General features: G+C 46.9%; 1 protein-coding gene across 3 annotated transcripts in view; it reads left to right on the forward strand.

The window, feature by feature from the left end:
• The window catches only part of GPRC5C (G protein-coupled receptor class C group 5 member C), a 32,024-nt gene that overhangs the window by 12,275 nt on the left and 6,551 nt on the right, over nt 1-13,198 (forward strand). For all 3 annotated transcript variants that reach the window (XM_042448095.1, XM_042448094.1, XM_042448096.1), the window contains exon 3: nt 12,609-12,703. In XM_042448095.1, coding sequence (XP_042304029.1) covers nt 12,609-12,703 — 95 coding nt within the window. The remainder of the gene's footprint in view (nt 1-12,608; nt 12,704-13,198) is intronic.

A 13,198-nucleotide genomic window follows, 5' to 3' on the forward strand; every position in this document is an offset into this window, starting at 1 on the left:
ACATTGTCCCTCCCCCTTTGACATAGTATATGACTAAAAATAGTTTGTTTGTTTAGGGTGCATATTTTCATTTGTACATTCATGTATATTCATTTTAACTTTGGATGAGTAAACAACACCATCCGTATTAGAATTAAAAATAAATAAATAAATTTAGTACTTTACAACACATGTTGATTTTACATATGATTCTCACATAGCCACACTCACATAAGCCACTGCTTACATGTATGTACACACTCTCAGTCATGCTCTTTCATTCTTTCTTTCACTCACACACATATTAATTTACTTTCTCTCACACAGTCACACAAAAACATTCATGCTCTTGTGTATATACATATGTATGTGTATATATATATATATATATGTTAAAAAGAGATGAAGAGTGTGACTGTGTGCGTGTGTGTGCGCGCGTGTGCATGAGAGAGAGAGAGAGAGAGAATTTGTATGGGAGACTATGTGTGAATGAACATCTGAGGGAGAGTCAGAAAAAAGTGCATTACTGAATGTGTATGAGAATTAGTGTGTGACAGAAAGTCATTCACACCCCGAGAGAGATACTGAGAGTCTTTGAAAGAATGTGTGAATGTGTGAAGGCTGTAGCATCTCATCCTGAGAACTGGGACAGTGATGGGATGGGTGGGAGAAGAAGAGAAGAAGTGGTGGCTCAGGATGCCTTCCCCCCAAGAGGCCACAATCCAGTGAGCTTCCTGCTCTCCCCATCCTCCCTCAGGCAGAAGTGACTACTCCAAACATCTTTCTCACCTTTCTCTTCTCCTCCAGGACAGAAAATTTTTGGGAAGAGCAGGAAGGTGGGGGGGGGGGGAGGATCAGGGCCTCCAAATCTCATCTCCCCCAATAACTCTCATGTCCTCCTGCAGTTCCTGCCCCACCATTTGAGAAACACTGGTATACACTAATGCTGAATCCTGTTACCTGCTTGCGTCACTGTTCCCTGGTTCAATAAACTAGTAAGAAAAGCAGCCCCAAGTCATGAGAGGGGGGAAGACATACTGTACTGTAGTATGCACATGAATGGCACTATCTCATATTGTTGTGGCATCCTTGCAGTGAAAAAACCTGTCTAATATTAGACATAGAGAGACCTGCTGTGTGTTTTGCTCTGAATAATGAGACAAATTTGTCCTTTGAAACTGAATTTTCCGACTTTGGCTCTGTTCTGATCAGTTTCACCTTCATTTAATTAGCCTTACTCAGAATTGGAAATGTGACATCAAAGCAAAGCTCTTTGTAGAAACTTGGCTGCTTGGCAAATTTGGATCGGCTTTGCTAAATCTGAGCTGCTGAATGGCCTGGAATTCAAGTGTTGTAAATTTTTTGCAGAGAAGGTGTCTGACTCAAAGTCTGTACACAGAATGGAAATACAGTATAAAGACATATGACTACAGTCGTATGCACACTTACATGGAAGTAAGTTGCACTGAATTCAGTCGAACCTTCTTATGAGGAAACATGTATAGAAATGGGCTGAAACCCTATTTATTTAACTGGGCCACATTTCAGGGCTCTGCTTTCTCGTGGCAACTTCCAATATCTATCTCACATCACAATACATCTTTAGCTCCTATTTTATGAACTACCTAGAGATCTTGAGTTCTTGGCTGGCACAGTAATGTAATTTTAAAAAATAGCCAACCAAAAAAGTCTATATAAATATATCAGATCATAAACCTCTACAAAATCTGACAGTAATTAAAGAATTAGTGATTACACTTAGCAATAACATTAACAACTCAGGTTACAAACTGAGGTTAATGATACATTAAAAATATATCCAGCCAATGTAAAACCAGCATAAAATTGCAGTAACCAATATGTGACTAAGAAAAAGCAAAACAGATGCAACTTTAGAGTCTGCTTGAAGGCCTGAATTGATCCCTTCAGCCTCCATCTTGAGGGAGAGAGAGACAGGCTAGCTCCACCAGGCCTGCCTGGAAAAAGAAGACAAGCCCTCCCCTTCAGCCTCCATCTTGAGGGAGAGAGAGGCAGGCTAGCGCCACCAGGCCTGCCTGGAAGAAGAAGACGAGCCCTCCCCTTCAGCCACCATCTTGAGGGAGAGAGAGAGGCAGGATAGCTTCCACCAGGCCTGCCTGGAAGAAGAAGACGAGCCCTCCCCTTCTCCCCATCTTGGGGAGAGAGGGCAGGCTAGCGCCACCAGGCCTGGCTGGAAGAAAGCCCTCCCCTTCAGCCACCATCTTGAGGGAGAGAGAGGCAGGCTAGCGCCACCAGCCGCCTGGAAGAAGAAGACGAGCCCTCCCCTTCGCCACCATTTGGGGGAGAGAGGCAGGCTAGCTCCACCAGGCCTGCCTGGAAGAAGAAGACGAGCCCCCTTCAGCCACCATCTTGGGGAGAGAGAGGGTAGTGCCACAGGCCTGCCTGGAAGAGACGAGCCCTCCCCCTTCAGCCTCCATCTTGAGGGAGAGAGAGGCAGGCTGCGCCACCAGGCCTGCCTGGAAGAAGAGACGAGCCCTCCCCTAGCACCATCTGTAGGAGAGAGAGGCAGGCTAGCTCCACCAGGCCTGCCTGGACGAAGCCCTCCCTTCAGCCACCATCTTGAGGGAGAGAGAGGCAGGCTAGCTGCCACCAGGCCTGCCTGGAAGAAGAAGACGAGCCCCCCCTTCAGCCTCCATCTTGAGGGGGAGAGCAGGCTACGCCACCAGGCCGCCTGAAGAGAAGACGAGCCCTCCCCCTTCAGCCACTCTGGGGGAGAGAGGGCAGGCTCTGCCACCAGGCCTGCCTGGAAGAAGAAGACGAGCCCTCCCCTTCAGCCCCATCTTGAGGGAGAGAGGGCAGGCTAGCGCCACCAGGCTGCCTGGAAGAAGCCCTCCCCTTCAGCCACCATCTTGAGGGAGAGAGAGGCAGGCTAGCGCCACCAGGCCTGCCTGGAAGAAGAAGACGAGCCCTCCCTTCAGCCACCATCTTGAGGGAGAGGGGCAGGCTAGACCACCAGGCTGCCTGGAAGAAGCCCTCCCCTTCAGCCCCATCTTGAGGGAGAGAGGGAGGCTAGCACACCAGGCCTGCCCGGAAGAAGACGAGCCCTCCCCTTCAGCCCCATCCTTGAGGGAGAGAGAGACAGGCTAGCTCCACCAGGCCTGCCTGGAAGAAGAAGACGGCCTCCCCTTCCTCCCCATCTTGAGGGAGAGAGAGGCAGGCTAGTCGCCACCAGGCCTGCCTGGAAGAAGACGAGCCCTCCCTTCACCACCTCTTGAGGGAGAGAGAGCAGGCTAGCTCCCACCAGGCCTGCCTGGAAGAAGAAAGACGGCCCTCCCCTTCACCCCATCTTGAGGCGAGAGAGAGGCAGGCTAACTCCACCAGGCCTGCCTGGTAGGAGAAGAAGAGCCTCCCCTTCACGCACACCATCTTGAGGGAGGAGAGGCAGGCTAGGCCACCAGGCCTGCCTGGAGAAGAAGACGAGCCCTCCCCTTCAGCCACCATCTTGAGGGAGAGAGAGGCAGGCTAGCGCCACCAGGCCGCCTGGAAGAAGAAGACGAGCCCTCCCCTTCACCACTCTGAGGGAGAGAGAAGCATGCTAGCGCCACCAGGCCTGCCTGAAGAAGAAGACGAGCCCTCCCCTTCCGCCACCATCTTGAGGGGAGAGAGGCAGGCTACGCACCAGGCCTGCCTGGAAGAAGCCCTCCCTTCAGCCACCATCTTGGGGAGAGAGAGGCAGCTAGCCCACCAGGCCTGCCTGGACGAAGCCCTCCCCTTCAGCACACATCTTGAGGGAGAGAGAGGCAGGCTAGCTGCCCACAGGGCCTGCCTGGAAGAAAGCCCTCCCTTCAGTCCACCATCTTGAGGGAGAGAGAGGAAGCTAGCGCCACCAGGCCTGTGGAAAGAAGACGAGCCCTCCCCTTCAGCCACATTGAGGGAGAGAGAGGCAGGCTCGCGCCACCAGGCCTGCCCTGGAAGAGAAGACGAGCCCTCCCCTTCAGCCACCATCTTGAGGGAGAAGAGGCAGGCTAGCGCCACCAGGCCTGCCTGAAGAAGAAGACGAGCCCTCCCCATCAGCCACATCTTGAGGGAGAGAGAGGCAGGCTAGCGCCACCAGGCCTGCTGGAAGACGAGCCCTCCCCTTCAGCCACCATCTTGAGGGAGAGAGAGGCAGGCTAGCAGCCACAGGCCTGCCTGGACGAAGAAGAGAGCCTCCCCTTCAGCCACCATCTGAGGGATAGAGGAGGGCCAGGCTAGGCTCACCAGGCCTTCCTGGAAGAAGAAGCCCTCCCTTCAGCCACCATCTTGAGGGAGAGAAGGGCAGGCTAGCATCCCTGCCTGGAAGAAGCCCTCCCTTCAGCCACCATCTTGAGGGAGAGAGATTGTATTATATTGTATTGTATTGCATTTTTGTACTGTACACCGCTATGATCATTGCGGAATAGCGGTCTATAAATAAAATGTATTATTATTATTATAGGAGCCAAATATATTTCAGTTGAGTTACAAAAGCATGCGGCCACCATTAAAAAGACACTGTCCTTTTTGCCCACCAACCTAATTGCTTTTGCTGGAAGACACAGAAACAAGGTCTCTGAATCTGACCTCAATGAGCAATTCCAAAATTAAAGAGAGAACATATTTACCTTTTTGGAAATGAAGATAGAAATCTTAGCCAAATGGGCTGTTTCCAAAATACGATGCCATGAGGGGATTGCTACTTCTCATTTAACTTAAGCAGTAGGGATAAGGAATGTGTAATGTAGCCTACTTGCTTCTAGCCAGAGCAGTCTAGTGCAGAGCAGAGCAGGCGGTGAGCCCTGGAGTTACAACAACAAGGAGGGGAAAAGGAAGCTAACTGTGTAAATGTGCTGATCCGCTATTTAGTTCTTTTCTCTTGCCTAGAGTTGAGCTGGAGAATCTGGACCTGTGTCTTCTGCTGGGAGATGACCCAAGAAAACTTGGGCCCAGGCTCTGGCGACTCTAACTTACTCCTATGGAAAAAAGGATCTGGTAGCACCTTTAAGACTAACTGTGTGAAAGAAGTTGTAGCATAAGCTTTTGTAGACTTGGAGGCTGTACAGGGTGCCTCTAAGGAGCTGCCTGCAGCCGCCTTCAGCCACACTACATTGGGGCTGCGGCAACTGCATGCCGCACCCCTGATCTGGCCTTTGCAAGGTGCAAAACAAAGCCGCCAAAAGCTACTCCTTTTTGTGGCACCACACCTTTATGGCTCTTCTTCAGCACTGCGTCGTGCGGACCTAGCCCCATAGGAGTGCTCTGATGCTGCATGCCATGTGGTGCGGCATGTGGCATCACACTGGTTTGGGTCGGAGCTGGGGCCTGCATCATATGGATGCCATGCCTCAACTCCGCCCCGAGAGGGTACACAGCCCCTTGGTCTACATCCTCAGATGCATGGAGATGCTTATTATTACTTCTAGAGCATCACTTCCCATCCTGAAGCTCTTAGATGTATTGCTCACCAGACAGCAGGAACAATAGCTGGGCAGTATGTGAGTTGTAGTCCAGCTCTTCCGTCTTAGAGTGTGGTACCACAATATTTGTTAGTATCCTTTCTAAAACAATACAATTAAAATAAAATGAACTGCTCTGGCATTCTTTGTGGATAAAGAACCTATCCTCCAACTGTCCCGGCTTGGCAGGGACAGTCTCGATTAATCCTCTCATTCCAATTTTTCATCTGCCTTTTAAATAGTCTAGTTTTTCTCTCTTCTGCCCACTGTCCTCAGCTTACTTTAACTGCTGCAAATGTAGTTCAAAGTGTAAATATAGTTTCCTCTTAATTAGCTGAGCAGTGGTGAGAAGAGTCGAGGTGGAATTTTGCCCTTCCCAGTAGGTTCAGCCGAAGCAATGTGGTGAGACATCTCCTAACTTGTCTGTTCTTTCTGATTAATAACTTTTGGTGTGTTGACCACACTTTGATGATGCTTGGCCACATATTTCCCAGTTTTCATTTGTAAAATGTTGGAGGGTTCAGAACGGTGGTTTATAAATTTTAGAAATGACCAAATTACATACGATTAATGGACTCTGAATTTGATCCATTCATACATCTGCCATTGTAGCTCATGCAGAATCTTTCTGTGACTGTCTCTGTAGCCCTTCCAAGGGCCCACTCCCACTTGCGGAAAACTCTGCATTGGAATCTTGCTCTGCTCCACTAAGGAAAGCGATTCCAAAAGGTCCCTCGTTCAGACTATGAAAAGGGACCTTGTTTAGAACTGCTTTTTTAGCTGGGAACACTTGTCGTTCCCACTGGAGGTGCCAGGGAAGGCTTTTGCAATAGAGTGCTTTTGTGATCAATTCTATTCCCCCCTCAAAAAATTTCTCGCACCTTCCTCCTCCTCCTCCTGGGTTCCCCATTGCTGGGGAAAGCCACCACCGCTTCCCAGTGCTGGCGGGGCTTCCTTCCACCTATCCCTATTCCTTCCTTACCTTTATCCCTTCATTCCTGCTTGGCCTGCTGCTGTGCCGCCGCCACTGTTCCCAAGGCTGGCAGGCCTTCTGACAGTGCTGCTGCTCTGCCGGCCAGCATGAGGCAAGCGGCAGCAGTGCAGTAGCACCGCCGGAGGGCCCGCCAGCCCCGGGAGCAGCCCTCCAGAGCAGCCCTCTGGAGGACAGAAGAGGCGGCGGCTGTCGGGGCTCGTCTCCTGGAGGACAGAGGCACGCTGGAGGCATGTCCAATGAGCCTGACTGCTGCAGCCGTTACCACCCACTGCCACAGGGAGGACGGAGGCAAGCTGTGGCGGGCAACAGAGAAGGATCCGGCCCCCGTCCTCCTGGCTTGGCTTTCTCCTTTCACCCTGGCTTCCTTCTAAGGTAGGCCTACCAGGGCAGAGTAGGGAAAGGAGGATGGGCAGCAGAGAAGGATCCGGCTGGGATCCCGAGGAGGAGGAGAGGGCCAGCACAGAGCCTTGAAAGTCTCTGCCACCGCCACCGCCAAGCCCCTCAAAGCCACCAGCAGCCAGGTAGGCAGGCCAGCCGGCGGAGGGAGTGAAGGAGAGAAAGAGGAGGAGGGGAAAAGGTTGGTGGAGGAAGCAAATCCATCTATGGTTTCCTCTGGGATGAATCAATTTATTTTAGAATAGATCAATTCATCCCAAAAAGCAACATTTTGAAAGTGGTGTCAGAAAACGCCAAGGTATTTGTGTTTGCCCCATGTTTTCCCCTTTGAAATTGATCTGATAAGGATCAGGATCGATTTCAAATGGGAACTGGAGTCATTTACTTCGATTCCTGTTGCGATTTTTTTCGTAGTGGAAATGAGACCCAAATGAAGTATGGTATGTGGGCCTGTATAGAAAAAGAAGGTTTTTCCCTAGGGAAAGGAGGAGACATTACTTGCACTATTCCCAGTGCTGCTTACTCGCCAACTGATATTATCTCGGTTTGCTGTTGACCAGAGACTCCATATAAATCCCACGATGAATGTCATTGTGCAAAGGGATCTTGTAGCACATTTGAGACTAAATGGAAGAAAGAAACTGGTAGCATGAGCTTTAGTTGACTTGAGCATACTTTCTTGGGTGCATGTATCTGAGGAAGTAGATTGAAGTCTATGAAAGCTCATGCTACAGCTTCTTTCTTTCAGTTAGGGGCTGTGCAGACTGGCCAATAAGGCTAGCCTGGGGGTGGAGTCATGGCGTGGCATCCATATGACGCATGCCCTGACATGACACTATGCGCCACTCCATATGGCATCAAAGTGCTTCTCTGGCTCTGCGTCCACATGACACAGTGCAAAAGGAGCACCTTAAAGCTGCGGCACCGCAGCTATCACACCCTTTCCAGGGCGCAAAAAGGAGCTGCTATTTGGAAAGGCCAGATTGGGGCTGCAGCATGCAGTTGTTGCGGTACCAATCTGGCACAGCCAGTGGCAGTTGCTGGCCACTCCTTAGGGGCGGTCTGCACAGCCTCTTAGTCTCAAAATTGCTACAAGATCCCTTTGCATACTGATTTTCCAGACTAACATGCTTATGCCTTTAAATGTCATTGTAAAACGGGCCTATTATGAGTTTCCCATATTATCTAGAAGAGGAATATGTACTTGTAGGCATGCCTCCGCAGAGACAGTCTTGTAGATGGGTTGGTTTTCCAGCTTTTAACATTTTCTCTCCTGTGCCTTTGAAGAGGTGAATACGCTGGGTGTATATGCTTTGTGTGAAGCTTTTCTTTTATTCCCCCATGGCTGCCTGCTTTTAAAGGTCCAGAAAAACATACAGTCTCAAATATGGGAATCTCGTTTATATTGTTAAAGCAAAGGAAAATGAAAAACAGTCTGGAGAATGGCAACTCAACCCTATGCACGTTTACTCAGAAGCAAGTCCCTCTGTGTTCACTCTTGGTCTCTAGTAAGTTTGTACAGGCTGTACCCTAGGTTAAATGATAGCCCATGAGAATATGTAAGAAACCTTGCTTTTGAACAATATGCTATGAGTGCTGTAGTACTGGATGCAGAAGTTCAGAACATAAGGATATAGGGACCTGATTAGACATTCTCTGCTTCCTCATCAAACAGGCCTCGGTACTTTGCTTCAAGATTCACAAGCCTTCACAGTTCACTTTAAATGTCAAAATGAAGCAGCTTGCTTTCTCTATCTAAGAAACAACGCTGGGGAGCACTTGTTGCTTACGACTGAATAGAAATTGGAAATATTCCATTCAGGTATTATGGAGAAAGCAAGTTGGAAAAATCAAGGCATTTTTGGAAGGGAAATTCCAAAGGGTTAAGAAAAGTATAAGTATGTTTAGAACAGAGAAAGAGAAGAAGTGGCAAGAGGGATGGTTTCTCAGACGTGAATACTAAAATCCCTGAGAAGACCTTTCGATAGGTATCAGAACAAGTGGACATAAACTTGGCTGTATGAGCAGACCACCTTTTGTGGTTTGACTATATTATCTGGAGTTTTGAACAGAGAATGATCAACATTTATAGCTTGGTAACTTGGGGATCTAGTCATGTGAAATAAAGATGACTGTGGGATCTTTTTTTTCTGGCATAGTTTCACAATGCAGTTTCAGATTTTCTTTCCTCTGTGTAAATCTCACCCATCAGTTTGTATGCCACAATTCCTTATACCATCCTAGTGTAAGAATGTTCTGCAGCTTCATTTCAAAGCTGCCGTGAATGAAAGTATGATTTTGAAAGAGGTATAACTGCAGTCCTTCCTAGGAAGGAAATAACAGTGTGCTCAATGGGATTGTTACATAGTACTATAACAAATATCATGTTGTTCATATTCTTATGGCATTGAGCATCATCATAAAAAGCTTTTGCATGCAGTGCTACCTTTAGTTCATTACTTCATCTTTTACAATCACAACTTTATGTTATATTGAACGTTTAAGCCTTACATGGCAAGCTATGTTCCCTGCTCTGTTAATGTCTTAACTGCAACTTTTATACAGTTGGCCCGCCTTATACATGGATTTTTTATGCACGGATTCAAGCATACATGGCTGGAAAATATTCCAAAAAAGTATAAATTTCAAGTATCAAGCCTTGATTTTTCCATCTTCTATAAGAGACACCATTTTGATATGCCATTGTATTTAATGGGACATGAGCATACACAGATTTTGTTATTCACGGCGGATCTTGGAACCAAACTCCAGCAGATAACAAGGGTCCACTGTACTTCAGTCATATTATAACCATCTTGTACCATCTTGTCCTAAAAGAGAGAGGGAATCTCATGTCAATTTTTAGGGTTCCCAGCAGAAGTTCACAGTCTACTTTTACTCCAGGGAGCAGGTACAGAATCTCCAACTTGTTCCTTTTTGTTTTTTAAATCTTAATCTTCTGGGGATTCGTGTAGGCCTGTCTATTACAGTGCTGCAGGAATCCAAAATAATATTTTTATTTTTGTTACCCTTCTGTGACAAATACATCCGAGTTGCCTAGATTGGATTACAGCACAGTTAAAGAAGCAAAAACTGCCAGTGTGAAAGTCCCCTTGTTTGAGGCAGATGACAGTACACTAACTAAGATGGCTGCCATTTCTCATATACCCATATACTCACAGTTTTTTTTGGTGGGAACCTGAGTGGCTAAAAACACATGAGTGTGACTAGATGGCTGGCTAGAATTTTGTGACAGGAAGCATTGCCTCTTGAGTTACATAAACCTTGGAGGACTCTCTGATTTAAGGAAGGTCTCTGAGCACAGCTTGCTCATTAAAACCTACTTTGTCTGTAGTTACCCACAAACAAGGCTTTGTTTTATGGCTGGCTTAAAAAATAAAGGCCCCAGCAGGCTCCTGATGTCTGCTTCACTTGAATACATTGATTAGCTGGTGCTTTCTGCTTTGCTTCCAGCAGTAAGAAGCAGCATGAAAGAAATATAGCAATCACTTCTCCTTTGTAGAGCTATCTGTGATCAGAGGTGAAGGTCCTTGCTGTCTCCTAGTGGCATATGAAATGAAGCGTAATATATAATGGAGAGGAAATCTGACAGTTTAATCAGTCATAAAAATTATCCATGAGAGAGTAAAGTTTCTTCATGTGTATATATATTTTTTAAAAAGAGCTGAAATGGATTCCGGTCATATATATGATGGTTTCTTATACAGTCATTTAATGTTAGCTTGCTTTTCAATTATCTCTCCTCCTAATGCTTTAACAGCAGACAACAAACAAAAATAAAACATGTGAAGCTTTTAATGACACTTTTTTTCAGTGTAAAGGAGAACGTTAAATATTGAAGTGTAAAGTGGCAGGCTGCTGTTCAAGCATCAGGAAATGGGTTAGTATACATGGGGCAGACCTGCAAGTGTCCAAACAGGAGATACTGGTTCAAAACACTGCAGAAATAATCCACTTTGAGAACGCTTTGGGCTAGGGACTCCTGGGAACTGAAATTTATTGTGGCACCAGAGCTCTCTGACAGAGAAGGGTGAATGCCTCAAAAAACCACCGTTCACAGAATTCCCTACCATTGAGCCAGGGCAGTTAAAGCAGTCTCAGACTGGATTATTTCTGCAGTGTGTTTTGGACCATTGCTATGAATTTAAAAATCTGTCTAGGCATGATTATGTACTGAACAGCACATGTAACATGAAGGAGTACACACACATTCCTTTGGTGTATTCATGTACATCTTTTTAAATATTACAGCTTTTCATTGTTTTATGTTTCTTGCATATGTTCTTCCCTTTCCCCCCTTTATTTTAAAATTGTATTATATTTGTAAAGTTCACCTTTTAAATAGGCTTTCTGAGTCTGATGTGTTTGCTTGGGAGAAGTGTACCCTGAGGCATGAAGTATTGGGGGAGACATGTCTGAGATTTCAGTCTATCTAAAAACATCCTTCCCATACCTGACTGCCCTTAGGCCTCACATTGAAGGAAATCAGCTCAACGTCCAAATCCTGTAAGGATTTGTGTGGACTTGCACCTGCAGGTACATTGATTTCTCTTTCCAACTTTGCCAGCAGCATGATTGAAGCAGACAAGCCCAGACTTTGGCCTTCACCATTTTTGGAAGGGCTCATGGGGAAGGATTTTTTTGTATACCTTAGGGTCCCTCGCATTTCTATGGGCCACATCTATCCCCACCATTCCTCATCCCTTTATCACATGTGGTGATCAGTATATCTACCTGTGAAAGGTTTGCTTTCCTTCTTTAAAAAAACATTTTGTTCTTGGATGTTCACTAGACAGTACAATATTTGAAGCATTTACATTACTTATGCTGTATCTTGCATTGACAAATGGAATGATATAGTTGGTGAGATAGTTAAAACAATAATGTCCAATTTAAATGCTTTATTATACAAAAGGAAACATCATGCACGAGTTGGGGCATGGCGTCCATACGATGCATACCTCAACTTCGCCCCCATGGCAGCATGATGCCGCATACCACTCCACATGGCGTGCAGTGTCACAGCACTCCTCTGGCACTGCGTTTACATGGCACAGCACCAAAGGAGCTCCTTAAAGCCACTGCAGTGCGGTTATCATGCCATGGAAAGGCCAGGTCGGGGCCACGGCGTGTGGTTGCTGCGGCCCCGATCTGGGGAAAATGGAGGCAGCTGCAGTCTGCACAGCCCCAACTGTCTGTATGAGCTGAACTGTAGGCAGCTGTCAGAGATGAGCCAGATTTAAGAAATGTTGTGTGGCTCAACCAATGCTCAAGACCAACAAGAAGTTTTTGAGAGCTTTCTGTCCAGAGGGATCCAATGGCCAGGTTGGGCAATCTTGTTCAAAAAGGTTGCATTCAGATTAATTTTTGCCTTATTTGCTTATTTTTCCCTGAGCAGTTGCCACTTTGAGAACACCTGCTTCAAGAGGCCATGATAAGAAATAAATGTGATTTTCACTTCATGTTGTAGCTTCATTGTACAGTTGTACACCCACTGTTCTGTCTCTGTAACAAGCCATTTGACAGAAGTTCTTTCATTCTGCAGCTTAATGTGTGCTATCTCAGATACCAGCTTTGTCTCCAAACTGTGCCCAAGGACTTGCTTTAAAATGTCATTGTACTGTGGCTTTTCTCTCTTTTCAGCCAAAAAGCCTGTGTCCCCATACACTGGATACAACAGGCAACTACTGACGAGAGTGTCTCCAAAATGTGCCCAAGGACTTGCTTTAAAATGTCATTGTACTGTGGCTTTTCTCTCTTTTCAGCCAAAAAGCCTGTGTCCCCATACAGTGGATACAACGGGCAACTACTGACGAGCGTGTATCAACCCACAGAGATGGCTCTGATGCATAAAGGACCTGTAAGTGAGTGTGTGGTGCTGCTGCCCTTTCTTATCCAACTTGACTAAAACCTGGCTTTCTAAATAATTTTCTGACAAGTGATTTGCTTTGTTAGATGGAGAAGTGGGTACCAGCCAACTGAAGACTAAGAAGCTTGACAGTTAGTTTATGGGGGCCTGCGTGTGTGTTAGGGCTGCGGTAGGGCTGAGCGTTCACATGCTCCAAAACCTTGTTCTGTCGCCCATGAGCCATTATGGCACACACCTCTTCACACAGGCGTGCCCTGATGACACATGGGTGGCACAGTGCCCAAACAGCGCTCTGCAGAAGCGGCATCATCATGCCTGTGGCGCTCCTTCTGGGATGCAAAAAGAACCTACCGGGAAGTGGGTTCTTTTTGGTGCTTCCGGAGGCTGCGACGTCTAGTTGCCGCGGCCTCCATCCAGACCTCAAAGGGGCGGCGTTGAGCCATCCATTAGTAGAGGCCCTAACTTCTCTGTTAGCCAGAGGATTGA

The sequence above is a fragment of the Sceloporus undulatus genome, chromosome 2 (assembly GCF_019175285.1).
Source record: "Sceloporus undulatus isolate JIND9_A2432 ecotype Alabama chromosome 2, SceUnd_v1.1, whole genome shotgun sequence".
Lineage (NCBI taxonomy): Eukaryota > Metazoa > Chordata > Lepidosauria > Squamata > Phrynosomatidae > Sceloporus > Sceloporus undulatus.